The following is an 18,547-nucleotide window of genomic DNA, read 5'->3' as shown; positions in this document are numbered from 1 at the left end:
TTTTTGACTGTATTAGCATAGATTAATTACATATTTTCAGATGATCAATAAAATAATGTACTAAATATTTACATATTTATTAAAATTAATGTTACTTTTACATTGTTTTCAAATAATTTTTTCATGTTTGCATACAACTATAAGGCAATTATATTTACTAAAATTCATCAAATATAAGATGAATACATATTATGTAATGGCAACATTTTTCTGATTTTTTAGCACTCCTTACAATTATTTATTTTGTACCTACTGAATTATACTAAAAATTATACTTAATAAAATAAAAAAAAATATAAATTAAACTTAACTACATTATTGTACTTCTATGATTTACAAGTTCAGTATTAGTGACCAGTAGAGTGGCAATAGTCTGACTTGTAATTGTCAAACTTCTTTGTAATGCTATTCTTCTAATTTATAAAAATGTAAATATGATGTACTACTTTTAATATTGCTGTTATTGAATTATTGTAAAAATTTCAAATTTATTAAAATAATAGGATATAAAATTAATAAAGATATTCTTGGTACACAAATTGTTTATTTTAACAAAATATATACATATTTGATACAATGTGCATATTCATTTTTGTTTATGTATACATTAATTTGCATTTCATAATAAAAAAAAAAAAGGAAAACAATTTTATTTTAAGTTTATGATAAAATTGTTTTCCTTTTTTTTATATTTTAAGTTTATGATATACTGCATGTCAAAATGTAAGTTTTCATATAAAAAGCTAAAATTCTATAACTAAGACACATTATTGAAGTTCGAAGAGTTGATTTCAGCAATTTGAAGTGATATTTTGTAATAAGATCAAATATGCATAGTAAAATCCCCAAGTTTACTTTATAGACATTATTATTTACTTAAAATTAGTATGAAACAAATTATGCCAACAAATATGCATGAGTACATGGTAATTTATATATATTTTATAACATGTAAAAAGTAATAATAATAATGACAATATATTGCTAACTTTACTTTTAACATTACCATAATTTAATAGTTTAAGTTTAGCTCTAGGTTTTTTACAAAAAAATATTTGTGTTGATGGCAAATAAGTTTTAGTAGAATAGTTATGTACGGATGTAATATAATATAAATTATCTTTAAACTGTCTTTATTTTTCCTACTCATAATTACAATAAATAATAATTCGCTCACATACATGTTAATAATAATAATATAAGACACATTAGAAATACATCAATTAATATTACACAAGTATGGAAAATACTTGGGATATAGTATTTTCATCGCTAATAGACAATAATAAAATGCAATAACTTACACAAAATGCATCATAAAAAAATCACTAAAATTTAATACGAAAGAAAAAAAATTAATTAAAAATATAGATTAAATAATACAATAAAATGATGATAAAATATCTAGAACAAATTGTAAAAAAAAAAAAAAAGTGTAAACGATTGATGTTTGTTTATACTACCATTATAATAATTTATGACATTTTTATAAAAATGTAAGATAAATTATGATAGTTAAAATAGTAATAAACAAAAAAGATAATATTTAATATAAGAGTTGACTCTACTCAGAGAATCAACTGTTCACGTTATATTTGATGAGATGATGATGAAGAATGGCCCCCATGTTGATGATGCTCAATCTTGTATACAGCATGATATGCGTTCCTAATCAGGGCATATGGAAAACATGACTCAAGAAGATCCATGGTAAGAAAGGGTGACTCCTGTACAATCTTAAAATAAAATATATGGTTTTAATATTGTTATGCATAGTCAACACATTAAATGGTATAATAACAGTAAATAATGTACCTGATCCAACAAAAGGTACACGGATTCACGGTTGCGAACTGTATCACGGTCTGCTTCTTGACCAAGACGTAGCAGACTAGATGAAGCAAGCTAAATATTAAATAAAGAATAAAATAAGTTATTAATATATAGTAAAAAGCAAAGAAAACTTAGAAAAGATATAAATATTGGTAAGATTTTGAAAACGAAATATCTATAATTTTTAGTATCATTGACATAAGAAAATATCATATTTGATGAGCTTATTGCATGATGTTTATAAGTGATGACCAGTTATTTGTTGGATTTATATAGAATGAAGATAGCTGTAAATAATGAAAACCTTGGTGGTTAGATACAATAACTATTATACATTCAATTGATACAATTTCATGTTACAATGGTTATTAGTAGGGCCCGGATTTAAATGCACTTAAAATCATTCAAATATGCTCTAAAAAATAGCCAAAAATGTCCTTAAAAAATGCATTTTACTACAAAAATGACATAATTTTTTTATGTTGAACATTATTTAACACACTATTTAATACATTAAAATCACATTCACACGTAATAGGATCAACGTCTGCGAGGTAATACGAACTAGCTAATTATTTTTTATTTGACCAAATACTGGTGATGTATCATAGTTAATAATAAATTAAGATAAGATAAAAATTGAATCGAAAAAAATTTTATTTAATAAAGATTGACAATGTGTTCGGAAAACCCGATAAACCTACTTAAATATCAAGAAAATAATTTGTCTTTTGATTTTATTTTGAATATGCTAAATTTGTTTAGTATATCGAATAAATATGCATTAAAAACTAAAAAAATGACCCAATAATACTAAAAATGCTATAAAAATTAAAAAACGTCGAAATATGCAAAAAAAATGCAAAATAAAATTTGTAGTTTTGAAACCTTCATTACATGAAACGAATTATGTCTTAGAGAGCATTGTGTATGATCAACCAAAAAAATATGCACTTCGCAAACTTTAAAATATCAATAAAAAATATTGCATTGTTAATAAATAAAAAATATATGGCTAAATTTTAATAACTATATAATAATCTACAAAATCAAAAACGGTTTATGTAATAATTTCATAAGGAATTGACATATACTTTTCGTACTATGATCATGGATGCTTGACTGTTGGTTTTATTATGAAATACTTACTGCAAGAAATTCTTTCATGCGATCCTCAATATCACTTCCTACTCCAGCTGCTGAATTAGGATCAGCTCCAGCACCAGCTGCTGGCACGGCACCTGCAGAGCATACTGTGAAAAGCGCTCCAAACACAGCATTTACCGCAGCTGCCACACAATGTACATTATTGGCATGTCCTTCAAGGGAGGCTCGATAAAATGAATGCTCAGATCGAGCCAACTTGGGTACAGAAACAGCAACAAAAACCATCAACAGACATGCAGTTAAGTGTTCATCGTGTTCATCAGCTGAAATAGGAATTATCTATATATTACTGATTTTTATCAAATATTTATATGAAGTACCAGTCTTTTGGTTTCGTAGTGCTGCTGCTAATGCAGGGTCTACAGCACATTCTAAACCTGCAGCTGAGGCCATTTCACTGACAAGCTGTAAAAAATCCAAGTTTTTATTTATTATATTTATATCTATCATCAGCTCTATTACTCACCATAGTATCAGCGGTTGCACTCACTCCATTTATTCCACTAGCTCCTATTCCTACTCCACTAACTCCATTGACTCCACCATTACCAATTACACCTCCAATGCGAAGCTGGTGCTGCTGATGGTAGTCCTGAATGCTAGCCAATAAAAATGGTACACGGTCTTCAAGAACATCACGAAGTGCTGATTGGGCTAGCTGTCGAAAACTCAAGATCACACCAACAATTGTCATACGTTGTAAAACATTATCCACATCTACAAATAATTTCTCACATTTAAAATTAATTTTATTCTAATAATATTATAGAACAACTAAAAGTTATATTTATACTTACGTTGTAATTTTTTGAATTCAGTCTTCATTACATCAGGCTTATCAAAATTTGTGCGTAAAGCTAATAAAACATCTCGATTAGCAGCAACCAGTTTCTTAGAGTTGCATAGAAAATATGAAATAAATAATGATTAGTTGGTTCATTCATTTAATTCAATAATTTATTACTTACTTTGAGTTCTTGCACCTGACTAGCAACGTGCCACGTGAGAGTTTCATTGAGCAATTTCATTCCATAGGGACCCACAAGTTCAGCAAGTGCCCGTAATTCGCCAATGTCACTGAATTCTTCCGCATTGAATGGGACAGCTCCATCTGCTGTAAGGCTAACAAATGCACGCTGATTTGGTGAGTAACAAATATTGCCGGCACTTACTCGACGTAATAAAACTTCCGAGTACCTAAAAAAACAAACATCTCAATTACTTACACACATTGGTTATGATAATAGATAGCAAAATATACATAGTTGAGGTAACTTTAATTAATGCAGTAAAAATAATTTCTGAGAGTTGTATGAATTACCATTGGGTGTAGGATGAAGCAATTGTCTTATCACCATGACTATCAGCATGCTGTGTTTGTTGTAGTAGTGCATTGTTGAATACTCTCGTTACGTCAATGTGAACTATTCAAGAAAAAAAAACTATGATAATACAGGTAACAAATTATATAATAAATTAACAATAAGTTATTACCATAATTTTCAACAGTTTGCAGAACGCTCATATAGGCTCGAACACTAGCCAGTAACTCAGAAGGTTTAGCAATGTCACCTGTATCAGCATTAAACATAGCCATGCCTACCAAGGCTCGGCCAAATCGAGTTTCCAAGTGTTGGTGTAAGTACTCACGTGGTGCGAACGTATACTCCCACACATTTATTGTTGCACAATAATTTAATGCATAACACAGTTCAGTAAGAGCCATGTGCAGTTTATCCATTCTATGTAATATACATAAACAAATTCACATTTACATATGCGTTCATTATGTAAACAATTGGTAAATAAGTTGCTGTAAAACTTACGTGGTAAGTTCTTCACGTGTCTTCCTGTAACTTTCTGATCCAGGTCGGTCATTATCATCACCTGCTCCACCAAGTAACATAGAAGTTCCTGCATTTTTTCCTTTGCTATTAGTTGTGGATTTATCTTTTTTCTTTCTATTTACTGCCTGTGCAATTAGTAGGGCGCAATGTTTAGGCAGTAACCGGTCACTCATAGTACACTGTTCATCACATACGGTTGTAAGAATATTTTTAGCTTCCTTAGCCATATCATCCAGAAACATGTTGACGACTGACAGACTGCGTTCACGAATGTGGTGGCGCTAAATATAAGAATAATTGCTAATTGTTAAAATGTTTATTTCCATGATATTTCAAAATGTGTCAAGGAAAGTTACCTCTTCGGGACATAACTCATGAGCACACGACTGAAAATGACCACAAACCAGTGGGAATGCTATGATGTATCGGTTCTGGGCAGGAAACTCAAGGCACATATGAAACTGATCTTCAAATGTTTTGTTGTAAAAACTATCAATGAATACCAAAATTATATATTAAATTTATGAATACCAATTAAAATAAAACTGCGACAACAACCAAAAGACAATCAAATCAAATTAATATAAGATAAAAATAAATATATGTGCACATACCAAAACAGTGACAAATCAGAAGTATCAACAAGCATTTCATCCAAGTAGTCAACCATTCGCGTATGATGAGCAGCAGTGTCAAGCTGAGAAGCCAACTGTCGGTGATCAAAAAGATTTAGTTTTGAGTTGTTGCTGTTGTACCCGCCACCAACTCCACCAGATCCCGCTGAAGAGCAGTATGCTTGAACGCGAAACCAGTCGAGACGCAATGCACGCAAATCAAACAGTTCATTGTCTTCCACTATTTTATAGTCAAATAAAATATATACAAATAAATGCTTAAGAAATTATATAAGTATACTAGCTGACCCGACAAACGTTGTTTTGTCATATAAATTATTTCTAGAGAATATTTTGTTAGAAAAAATAACTAATTTAATATAGGTGTATAAGAATGTGGTATATAAGTGGAAAAGATATGGAGTGCTGTGAATGGTTACGGAATATTAAAATGAAAAAATATCAAACATTTATTTTTTTAATAATTTATTAAAATTGATCCTTTAAAATTATATACATCGCTAATTATGATAATATTAGTAAAAAACAATATCAATCCCTTTATGCAACAGAATGTACAATAATTTTTGTTATTCCATTTTTCGCCAACACAAACAAACTGGATGGTTCGAGAGCACGCCACGTATAATTGTCCATGTGAAAAACAATCTAAGCCTAATCAAATCTAAGCCACAAACAGACATCGTTTGGCCTTGAGACTTATTGATAGTCATTGCAAATGCCAATCTAATTGGGAATTGAAGGCTTTTAAATTGTATTGGCACATCTGTGGGTATAATAGGAATTCGCGGTAATAATATATTTTCACGGAATTTCCCATTCAAAACGATGGCTTCGATAATATTTTTCATTAATTTTTAAATGACTAATCACGTGCCGTTACACAACCGTGATGGGTTCAAATTACGAAGCAAAATAACCGGAGATTCAACCTTTAGTTGTAAATTATACGGTGGCATGCCTAGTAAATCCAATGAGTTTAAAAAATCTGTTGGATAATTTACAGCTTCAATAGCATCGCAAACTGTATCAATAGATTTGTATGACACCAAGTCTCCTGGTAACAGATGTTGTAAATTGGTCGGTAATTTTATGCATCCCGTTTCATCTGTAGTAACTTTCCCATCACCGATATCTAACAATTGTTTTGAGAATCTTTCGCACGCAGCTTTTTTTGATTGAATCGCAAGTATCGAAATCGTTTGCTCTCTATCTTTACATACATGTCGACCATGAATTGTTGACAAAGCTCATGACATCGTAGAATAACATTCTTGTTTGTTTTAGCACCTGTCGCGGGATCTTATTTAATATTTATACAATACCCATAATTTAATACCAAAAATAAAATTAATAGTTTTTAAATTGTTTTTAATAGTTTCATTTAATAATTCATTTTCAATTGTGCAGTTATCGACTGGGTTAAAAATTATTAAATTTAACTACGATTTATTAAACAATGGCACTTTTTCAACATTATTTTTCGTAAAAACCTTCTCATGGAAATTACGAATTAAAAAAATTTGAGCCAAACCGGCCCAGCTGTTCTCAATTGATGAAATATTATACATTTTTGGCTCCATTTATAGTTATATATATAGGATATGAAAATTTTGAATAACCGTGATTGTTTTATGACAAGTAATATAAGGGAATGATCATTGACAACTAATGGTAATTATTTCTTTAAATATTAAATATATTTGTACCTTGCTTAACTGACAGTGCAGATATTGTATGCACAATTGATTGAAGGATCACAAAAGTAGGATCTTGCTGATAATGTTGTTGATCTTGCTGATTGCCGTAAACAGATTGAATAGACTGTGCTAATTGGATAGCGTCAAATCCAACTAGGTACTGAACGTAATAGCGTTGTACTACTTGGCTATATTTGCGTACCAACACTGAAAGTTAAAAATATACCACTGATAACAAAAACATACACGTAAATAAAATATTGTAGCTATAACTCACTCCGGAGTTCTTCCATGTGAAACAGCAATTCAGGTAATTGCCTGTCAACCAGCAGATCTTCTACACCCGATGATTTTCCACTAGATTTACCAGTTCCTCCTGTTCCCGTTCCAGCATTCTTTTGGTTGTTTCCTCCACCAGAATTAGGGGCACCATGCCGCAACAACCAGCATACTTCATCTCGAGCCAGACTCAAGCCAATAAATACAAGTAAAACTTTTGGGCCAAGTAATCCAGGCTGATCAGTTAGTATCATTGCCAATTCTTTAAGGGCAGTACGAAGGTATTTACGGCGTTCACGATGTCGGTAAACGCTAAAATGGGTTTATAAAAACAAAAATTAAAGTTATATAAAATAGAGCAGCAATACTATCAATATTAGTAATAAATCATTTATTTTTAAGCAATTTTGGCCTAACTAAATTTTTTTTATTATTAACAAAATTAATAATAAACGTATACACTATATTTTAAACACAGTAAATTGAAAAATTTTCAACTTTTTAAAATAGATTATAATAAAAAGCAAAATATATACGCTTTTTGTGTAGCATGTGTATGTGCTTCTTTTACTTCAGAAACTTTTTTGCTATAGCCTTTGAGTGTCTCAAAAAATGATTGGACAAATGAGTGAATAGGCACTGTTTCATCTCTAAACAAAGCTATGGAATAGTTTGACTCAAGTGCAGCTATCCATAACTTATGGGCCACATTTCCATCTGGGTTATGTTGCTGTTGATTAGGTGGTTGAGGTTGTAAATTTTGATGACAAAGTAAAAATCCAACTATTGAAAGGAAAAGCAAAAAAAAAAAAAAATTGTGATTCTTTGATAGTATTAAATAAATATAAAATAATAAGATAATAATAAATAATATGCATTTAATAATAAAGTAAAACTGGGAAAAAAATAAAAAAATAACGAGACATACATATGATCCAACGCTCCATGGTTTCTAAAGAAAGATACTCGCATGATACTGTATCAGTGGCAGAAGGTTTCAACAGCTGCGCAGGATTTCCTACAAGGCTAAGTTTTTGATCAGACCTACAAAATTAATTAAAAATTGAAATATTAGTTTGGTAAGCAATAATTCTAAATTAGTTTTAAAAAAAATGTTTACCTCCACTTATCTGCTGTAAGGTTGCGTTGTACATACACAGGCCAAAGAGAACGCAATGCTCCAGATAGAAGTTTTGTATGTGGTACAAATTCATCAGCTAGACGGCGTACTGGCTGTTCATAGTCTACAATCATCTGGCCGAGTCGTGGGAAGCTCAAATCACTGTAAAGCATAATCTTTTATCATGCCTCCATACTGGTGTATTATAGTAACATATTTAAGAATATAAATTATTATAATTACCTCTGATTGTGAACCATTTCATGTGCAGCATTAAATAAACCCAATACAGCCTTGCGGTCTTCAACTCGTGATAAAAGAACCATAAGAGCTACGTATGTAGCAACCAAGTCCAAGTAGGCACGGGTCAGCTCATAATTGACAGTCTAGTAAATTGTAACATTATTTAAAAAAAAAACAACTAATTTGTGAGGCGGAAACTTAATTGAAAGAAAATAAGGTTATGTAACTCACTATGTCAAGGTGTATTTGACATGCATCCATGGTGGTTAGTAGTTCACAAACTTGATCCTTAAAATCAAGTAGGTCTACAAACGTGTAATAGTACAATGATAAGGACTTGATGATGTCATTACGTATAGGTGTTATAGCCTGCAACTGTTTATAAATATGTAAAATAAAATCAATAAAAAACATAAGCATACAGACGTATTATTGTTTAAAACTTACGCCTTTGATATCTACATTGGGAAACCGTCGCACAATGTATTTTATTGCAGACTCCAAAGTCTTGTCTGACAAGAATGCCGGTTTGGATTTTGCATCACCACACGCCTGTCATCAGAATAACAATACTATTACACCAGACAATACATACAATTACGTAACACATGACATTATTACACCTATAGGATATTACTACAACTCTACAATGGTATCATCACTATTGCTCCTACATTACTCTCGTCCAACCGTGATGGCACTTACAACACACGTTTTCCCGTAGACTCGGTGAACTAGTTACCATTTATCAAAGTGGTTAACTTAACAGAAACAATCACGCAGCAGTACCTTTTTGATGTTATAGATCCGTGTGAGCATGCCCACGCCCCGATCGTTGATCAAGCTCAACTTTTCGGCCAGCTTATGGTGACCGGCTGACAGACCGCCGCCACCGCCTCCTCCTAGCGTCGAGCCTGAGCGCGACGACATTTGTGCCGTTGACGACACCGCAGGGTAGATCGTACGGCCGGACGCGAACTGTTACACGTACGCGGTTTCCGGTCACGTTTGTCGGAAGGATATTTCCGCTGATGTTTACGATCGGCAAGGCGAGGCCAATTTTGATAATCGAATGATTGTGCGCGGACGGGCTGCCGCGGCGGCGTTGGTGATAAAATGCTGTCGAGCAGTGGGCTGCACGCGCAGTATGGCCACCGCCTTGCCCGCGGCCGCGATGAATAACCACAAAAGCGACAGCACTGCGCGACAACGACGATAACATCGCCGCCGACGACCGCGAGATCATCGGCTTATCAGCATAGCTTTTCATCGCTTTTTATCAGCGACGTAACGTGATTTCAATTTCACGTGTTGATTAGTGTTCGCTTTGCGTAACCGGTGCATGTGCCGTTTTCTTGTCGACGACGACAATTTCTTCGATTTGCGGCGCAACCTGGCACGGTGCACTGGTGCTAGTGGTGGTGGTTTTTCTTTCGCGACTTATCACATTCACGCGTTTAGTTGTAGCCACTAATTGGTCTTTTACGTCTTGTCTGTCTTAAGACCTTGTGAAGACTAACATGCCGCCTAAAAAATCCAAGAAATTGGCCAAGCACAACCAGGACTGGGACGATGATAACGACGATTCTGTGGGTGAGTCCAATGTGTTTTGTGTAGAGCTCATCTGTATGCATAATAGCAATCGCATAGTATAGGTTAATAATAATGCATGTAAACCGTTTCGTGATTGCTGTTCATTCGTTTATTATTTCAATTATTTTCTCTTAAACAAGATTTTTGTATTGAATCATTTTCCTTCTTTAGTAAATGCTCAAGAATGAATGTGAGTTTATTGTAACATTCAATTAATACTTAACAAAATTCAAAGTAACTAAAATTCATTGACATAGATTACAATGTTAAGAAGAGTTAGGTAGTCGTAATATTGGCCATGTTTGAAATTAAATAAAAAACCAATCATCTCAAATGCTGTTATCCTCACCACCATAAGGAGAACAATTTAATGTTCATAAAACCAATATGATTTTCTAAGATAAATGATTGTACTGTTGCAGTTTGGTTAAATTAGTGTTAATTGTTTGTCTTGATATGGAATGTAAGTGTATACATTTTATATATACACAGTTCTATGTTATTTCAACACCAGCTCCAAATTACCAAATTACTCTTGAAAAATGAATCTAGATTTCAGGTACCTGAATAAATGTTTTCCAAATAAATAAATCAATTTAGATTAAAATCACATAGGTAAAATGTACATCACAATTTAAGACGAGCATAATCAATATAATTTTAAAACTATATATAAGTGAAATAATTATAAGTTTAATTATTTTAAATTTTATTTTTTTTTATTAATTTAATTGTGTCATAAAATCAAGTATTTTTATAATATCATTTAAATTTACAATTTACAATTAATATATATACAATAATATTTATAACTTTTGGTAAGCCTATAATTCTAGATCCGTGTCTGAATCTGAGGTATCTTCTTTGGGTTCAAGTAAAATATTCTGTGGTAGCCGTAGTTTTAATCTTAGGTTGACGGATCTTCAACCGATTTTATAATGGAGTGCTCTGTCAGATTTGTAAAATTTTTACATGAAAGTTTTTAAATTGTTGCGTTTATTTCATTTATCATTTATTTTAAATTGTATTACATTGTTTCAGATATTTTTGATAAATTCAATATTTTACATATACTTAAATATAATTAATTTAGATAGTCTTGTTCTAAAAGAAAATTGTTTTATCTTATCTAGCTATTTAAATTATTTTTGATTTTATGATTTGTTTGCTCATTACTTTGAATAAAACATACTCATGAATAGGTGCCCCTAAATAAAAATTTATTGAAGCAAGTCAGAAAAAAAATCAGTTCTTTAGTAATATGCTTTTTTTTAGCTTATTCAATAATATTATATTCAACATTTTAATGTAATTTTTTTTTCATGTCAACAACTTGGAAAGTTCTTTCTATGTGTCAAATAATTAACATAACATATTCTTTTTGTCTTCTATTGTTACATCCAAATGCTAAATAGGACATAATCATAATGATTTATTTAACAATGAAAAATAACTTTGCCATTATTAATTTATTATTCTTTGACGTAGCTATAAATTACAACATAAAAAATTACAAAAACAAATATAAAAGTTATACCAACATATTTATAGTTGCATATAACTATATCCAGTTTTATTAATTAAATTAAAAATAATTGAAATATGTAGATATTGGACTGTAAAAACTAAATTTTTTACCCTTTAGTGGTGGGAGTTATACAAAAACACCTACCCACCTAAAAAGAAATTTAAGGGTAGTTTGTAAAAAGAGCTCCCCCACTATTTGTTCTACATGCTACATATGCACTCAATACCCAATGGTCAATACCCCCACCCACCTACCCACCCATTGATTTGAGTCCAGGGACTCAAAAATCTGTCGTCACGTTGCCACTGTATTGTGCTATATTATTTAGTTCAAATTTTATTATTTAAGAAGGGTCTTAATTATTTTATTAGTTCTTTTAATGAAATAAAACAGTATTTTTTTAGTTTTAATTTTTCTCGTTGAAAATATGAAACTATTTAAATTTAAAAAGATGACTTGATCTTCAAAGCATTAATTTTATTTTTATTTTAGTAAATTTTTAAAAATAAATAATGATTGATTATGAAATATATTTTATCGTAATATTACAGTGGATTTATTAGCTGCTGCCAAATTAAATGATGAGGCAATCAATGAAGAACAGCCAGTCCATGGAAATAAAATGTCTAAAAAAAACAAAAAAAAGAACAAAAAACAAGATTTTGAAGATGAATCAGAAGGTAGTCTCTATCTTGTACAATTAAATTACTAAATTCTAAATTATAATATACTTCGTAAATATTTTTATACAAATAATTTAATAATTAATGAGATATAATTTATTAGAAAATAATGAAAAAATTGTCCATCATTTAAAAAAATAACTTTTTAAGAAACATCTTTTGATTTTTAAATTAATTTATAATTTTAAAATATGTAGTTGGATGTTATAGACATCACTGGTAATAAATATATGTAAGATAATTTTAATTAATATAATTAATAATAGTAGGTACCTACTTCAATTTTTTTTTTTAAATCATAAGTTATACATTTAAATTTTTAAAAGCATTTTAATAATAATTAATGTATTTAGCAAATACTTTGAAAGTTGATCAAGAAAATGAAAAATTAAATGAAGAAGAGCCACTTAATCGTGGAAATAAAGTTTCAAAAAAAAATAAAAAAAAGAACAAGAATCAAGATTGGGAAGATGAATCTGAAGGTAGGTTTGATTTATTTGTCATTATAAAAGTATAATAGAATAAGCCATTCAGGGATTTGAAAATCATCTGTATTCAGACAAATTCATGTACTCAAAATCCTTCAACTATTAATAATTTCTAACTGTAGGTATAGAACTCAATGCTTTATTTCTATAAAAACCACATTTTTTAAATTAGTTATTCTTCATTTTTAGTTAAAAAATTTAAATAAATAGGTTATTTTTTAAAAATGAATTAGTACATTTAACAATAAATTTTTTGTATTATAATATAATAAAACCAACTGAGTGTACATAGTCTTTTAGATGAAATACTAAAATGTGCTTCAATTGAAACCTCTTTTGGATACACTCATTTATCTACTCTTCAGATATGATATTGTGAAACTTCTATAATAGATTTATGAGTCGGGTGGTTAAGTATACGTTTTAAAGGTGTAATATTAATATTTTTATTAAAATGAGAAAATAAAAGAAGTAATTATTTTTAGGGGCATACATAAATATACACCCTTACAATTTTCATTACACAGGGAGATTACATTAATAGTGTAAAGAGTGTTAGAATAACTCTTATTATAAACTCCATATATAGACATCACTATTGCTGTTTCAATGATCAAATAACCATGGTTGCATACCAAATATTTACACGCAAATATAAGTAATAACAAGTTATCATCGTTAAATGTAAAAGATGTAAGAAGGGTAGTCATGTGAAAGATAATCGCGGGGCCAACCAATCAAGTATAGAATAGGTAATCAAAATTAAAAATAAATGTGTTTTACGAACTTGATATTAAATTTCAAATGTATAAGTTACTTAAAACATAACCCATGTCCGAGTCAAGTGTAACGCACAAGAACAGGGTATATAAGGTAGTCCCAAATAGACCAATATTAAGATTGTTTTTAGTTTGATTGTAGGAAGTACCTTCACGCATGTTTACATAGTAAATTAAATGTTTGGACTTAGAATATTTTTATAAATGAATTGTAATTAATTTAAAGTTAAATTAATATTTTAAACATCCTATCTTCTTAACACCGAAGTTGCTGAACTTAAGGTATGCAACATTATGAAATTTTAAATTAGATTATTTATTTTAATTGTAAGCTTTTTGAAATTTGTTTCATGAACTGAAAATGTAGATTTAGTTGATTTATTGGCGGCCAACAAAATAAATGCTGACGATGAAATAGAAGAACCTCCACAGCCAATTCGTGGTAATAAAATTTCTAAGAAAAACAAAAAAAAGAATAAAAATCAGCAAGATTTGGAAGATAAATTTACAGGTATTATTATTATTATTTTTTATTTTTTTATAACTCTTAATTTTAAAATACACCTTACAAAAATGTATGGTTTATGTGTCCAATCTTAAAACATAAATACTCATTTTGCATATTATTGAATTTTCTAAAACATAATACATCAAATAATATTTTTCATATAAGAAATTACTGTAATTTTATAATTAAATGTTCAACTTTATATGAATTATGATAAAAAGAGATGGCAGTAAAAATATTGTTTTATTCTTAATTACTTATTTATAATTGATCCATGAAAAATTGTATGTAGGATAGTTCGGAGAATATTCCCCATGTCAGAAAAGTTCAGGAAATATTTCTTTTAATTAAATTATTCTTCCTATTGGCTATACATGACGTTCTAAAATACTAAAATTCAAATTCTATATTAATATGAAGTTAAGAAATATTTTATTATTATGTTATTTGTAACTATACAAATTAAGTAACTAGAAAAATATTCATAACAATTATCTACATAATATTATTTAACTTCTTGCCAAACTTTATAATTTCACAAATGAAAAATATAATACCATTAATACCAAATATTTTAATACTGTATTTTTAAACTATTTTTAAGTACTTTTTATAGTACTATTTTTAAGTAATTGAGTTATATTAGTAATGATATACTAATGATACACCAAGACACCAGTTTTTCTAAATAAAATAATTTGATACATCATGTGTAAAAATAATAATCATAATATTCAGGAAAGTTGGAAAAGTAGTCTAAAAGAAAATTCCTGGGAAAATAACTTTTCCCAGGAACATTTACCTGGAACTTTTCCAATGAGATATCTCTAATTGTATGTGTTTATTAACGTCCATTTTATTTTCATTATTCACATATTTTTTATTATATAGCTGATGATGTCAATACAGAAGAAAATATGATTACACCACCACCATCAGATGAAGAAGATATCAATAAACCAATAAAAGTCACAACAGGGAAATTGTCAAAAAAAAACAAAAGGAAAAAAAAATTTGATTTGGAGGATGATGACGACGATACAGAAACATGTAAGTTGCTTATATATACTGATTTGTTGAGGATAATAATAAATTGCATTTAATAAAGTTGAAAATAATATTGGTCAAGTCGATCATGATTCTAATTCTGAAGATAATAAACAACCTGTCTTGGACTTCGACAATAACCAAGAAGCTGTAGATGTTGATAATACTATTCAAAAAGTTACAGAAGATAATGTTGCAACAGGTAAAGTTTTTTGATATTAAGTTTGTCTACTTTAACTACTTTACATATACTTGTTCCTAATGAACTCTAATTATTAATATTATAGTACAAAGCAGTATTTGGTAAATTAGTATTTCACGATTATCGAAATACAAAATACTTGTGTTTTGTACTTGCCAAACCTTAAATTACTATTAATTTATATGCAAGTAATGATATAACTTAAAAAAAATAGTTGTAAAAGTAATAACATTAGTGAATCGACTATGGAATTACAATTATTAATAATTAATAATATAATATTTAATATTTAATATTAATATTAATTAATTAATATTTAATAATAAACTAACAGAAAGAATTAATATTCCACTGTTCAGCCATATAAATTTTGTCTTGTCATCATCGATATGAGGTTGTTACAATGATTGAATGATAAATGAAAAATAGCTCACTTTTTGTAACATACATACAAATTGTTATTTATTTTTCAGATAAATCTGAGGACAATAACTTAAAAGAAAATGAAACTATAATCACCATAGAAGAAAAAAAGAAAAAGAAAAGTAAAAAGAAGAAAAAAGAAAATGAAAACGTCGAGGAAGACATTACCAATGTTCCAATTACTGAGGATGGTTTGTATATTTGACATGTTTTAATTATATTCACAATTGTATATATTAAAAATGTTGTATGTTTATAGTTATAGTAGACCAAGAAACAACTGATATCAGTGAAGTGCCACAAATTAATGTCAAAGAAGTGGCTCTTGAACAGCATGATGTTGATGCTATTAATGATGGAGTTACAATTTCTACAAATGAAGGCTTAGGTAACATGTTTTTTGAAATTCAGACAAATTAATTATATAACATTTTTGTTCATTTAAGAAATGTTTTTGTTGAGACAATCCATGTTAACTGTTATTTAATTCTAATTAAATTTTAATATAAATATAATTTCTATCTATTATAATATTAATATCAGTTGCGCAAACAGCCAATCAACAAGCAGTAAATTTATGGGTCGCCATTACGAAAAGGTTGGGAAACACTGCTTTAGGGAACCAATAAAACATAATTAGCGATTGTATCATTGTATTGATTTATATTGGCTGAAACTTCTTACAGTGTCACATGATGTAGTTTGCACATTTTTAATTACAGGAATTTTTCCGAGGGTTAAATTACATTAACTGTCCTCGTTCAATTCGCCATTTAACCTTTATTAATTATAATTTTAAATCCTTTAAGATTATATGTAATGCACTAATACCCGACAAAATATATCTAATCTTGGATTTTATATTAATACCTTCAACTTTTATTAAGTGTGTTTATCTTTTTCGGCCTTTAAACACAAATGAAACAAATATGGTCGACTAATACTAACTTGTGACTATATTGAAATGGCTGATTCCATCCACACGACCACACCAACCCTGTGATTAGACAATTGCCTATGACGGCACAACGCTGTGTATAAATGAAAATAAATCACAGAATTGGTACGTGCAACCATTCAAGCACAGTCACCAATGAAACAACTGCAATGGTACACAGCCCTGGACAATGACACAATGAATGAAAAACACGTTATTCACAAAACGAAATTGACACTACTCAAAAAACGTGGCTGCGGACGTACGAAAACTTGAAACGAAATGAAATTTGATGTGAATACCACGAAGACACAAAAACGAGAGCGAGATGGGGCTGACGACATTCACCACGAAGGCTAAGGCCGCCGGATACCGCAAAATGAAGATAAACGTCTCAATGCCACCACATTAAACCAAAAAAACACGAGAACTTATGAAACTTTGTGGCACTGAGAACATGACTTTTACTTTTACAAAAACATAACCGAAAAACTTTTGAAAACGTGGAAATAACGACACTTTCTTGTGATGATAACAGCGCGATTGCGTACCCGGCCGGTCGCACATGGAGGCTTATCACCGCCGGCCACGAGGGCTGCGGATACTTTAGATCATAGAAAAGAGATTTAGATCATATACAATGGATAGAATCATCGCATATCACACCTATAGAATGAGTTGAAGTCAACATAACTATGGGACCGGTGACATCTGCGCATGCGCGCATGCTTATCAAATGTCAATCTGTTTTTTGGCTTAAAATTGAATTTAGGCATCACTAATTCTAAATTTACGAAACATTGTTATTGATCATCATTTTGACGTAGCAAATACAATATAATTAATTATATTATTATAATAATGCAATTTGAAACTTAACAAACACTTATACTTTATAGTTAATCGCTATCTTGTTCAATAATCAATTTATTAATATTTGCGCCAAAAATTAATGATCAGATGCCACGCGCATGCACATATAACTGTGGTCCTACTGTTATGTTGGCTTCACAAATTATTTGTATGACTCCATCCATTGTATATGATCTAAGGCGGATACGCAACGCACCGCTACGCATCACACGAAAATGATAACATAAAATGACACACAAATGGATTGATACAACATAAACAATTATATTACATTATATTACCTATATTATATTATATTACATTATATTATAATGATATTTGAACACTTATTAGATCAACGTGATCAAAAAACGGTGAACCTAGAATCTAAATCAAAATCTAAAATGAAGATTATTAAATCTGATAAACTTTCCCACAAAGAGAAAAAGAAAATGAAAAAAGAATTGGAGTATCAAAAACAAATGGAGATGTTGACCAAAAAAGGAGGCCAGGGCCATAGTGAGCTAGGTGCCAATTTCTCAGTATCACAGATACAAAAGACAGCTGGTCAACTAGCAGCTATGGAACATGCGGTTGATATCAAAATTGATAGCTTTAGCATTGCAGCCAAGGGCCAGGACTTATTTGTCAACGCCAGTCTACTTATCGCACAAGGTCGGCGG

At 29.9% G+C, this 18,547-nt stretch overlaps 2 protein-coding genes across 2 annotated transcripts in view; one reads left to right on the top strand and one right to left on the bottom strand.

Annotated features, from left to right (window-relative positions):
• Nucleotides 1-1,416: 1,416 nt before the first annotated feature.
• Nucleotides 1,417-9,914, bottom strand: LOC112694302 (membrane-associated protein Hem). The gene is made up of 21 exons (XM_025569722.1): nucleotides 9,614-9,914; nucleotides 9,272-9,376; nucleotides 9,056-9,199; nucleotides 8,825-8,967; nucleotides 8,582-8,743; nucleotides 8,390-8,505; nucleotides 7,998-8,244; nucleotides 7,460-7,773; nucleotides 7,192-7,389; nucleotides 5,462-5,702; nucleotides 5,204-5,336; nucleotides 4,827-5,128; nucleotides 4,495-4,742; nucleotides 4,322-4,424; nucleotides 3,969-4,197; nucleotides 3,798-3,891; nucleotides 3,467-3,717; nucleotides 3,321-3,405; nucleotides 2,983-3,263; nucleotides 1,816-1,905; nucleotides 1,417-1,736 (listed from the first exon to the last, which is right to left on the bottom strand). The coding sequence occupies exons 1-21, from the start codon at nucleotides 9,752-9,754 to the stop codon at nucleotides 1,590-1,592; spliced, it is 3,774 nt and encodes a 1,257-aa protein (XP_025425507.1). The 5' UTR covers nucleotides 9,755-9,914; the 3' UTR covers nucleotides 1,417-1,589.
• Nucleotides 9,915-10,092: 178 nt separating this feature from the next.
• LOC112694303 (ATP-binding cassette sub-family F member 1-like) overlaps nucleotides 10,093-18,547 on the top strand; it is a gene marked incomplete in the record, with an annotated part of 19,306 nt that continues 10,851 nt past the window's right edge. The window contains 9 exon segments of the mRNA XM_025569723.1: nucleotides 10,093-10,417; nucleotides 12,497-12,625; nucleotides 12,982-13,110; nucleotides 14,263-14,406; nucleotides 15,295-15,453; nucleotides 15,512-15,652; nucleotides 16,126-16,266; nucleotides 16,335-16,463; nucleotides 18,219-18,547. Of these exon segments, the coding sequence (XP_025425508.1) occupies nucleotides 10,345-10,417; nucleotides 12,497-12,625; nucleotides 12,982-13,110; nucleotides 14,263-14,406; nucleotides 15,295-15,453; nucleotides 15,512-15,652; nucleotides 16,126-16,266; nucleotides 16,335-16,463; nucleotides 18,219-18,547 (1,374 nt within the window).

Source organism: Sipha flava, unplaced genomic scaffold (genome assembly GCF_003268045.1).
Source record: "Sipha flava isolate LNK unplaced genomic scaffold, YSA_version1 127_pilon_pilon, whole genome shotgun sequence".
Classification (NCBI taxonomy): Eukaryota; Metazoa; Arthropoda; class Insecta; order Hemiptera; family Aphididae; genus Sipha; species Sipha flava.
The sequence above is the reverse complement of the archived record's forward strand: the minus strand, read 5'-3'. Positions and strand labels throughout refer to the sequence as shown.

Excerpts from the sequence above, each read along its gene's own strand:
- LOC112694302 (XM_025569722.1), bottom strand. The coding sequence starts at position 9,754 with ATGTCGTCGCGCTCAGGCTCGACGCTAGGAGGAGGCGGTGGCGGCGGT. Across the intron at positions 5,337-5,461 it reads TCTGATTTGTCACTGTTTTG|TTTTTACAACAAAACATTTG; the intron begins GTATGTGCACAT and ends ATTCATTGATAG. Across the intron at positions 4,425-4,494 it reads GCAAACTGTTGAAAATTATG|TTCACATTGACGTAACGAGA; the intron begins GTAATAACTTAT and ends TTTCTTGAATAG.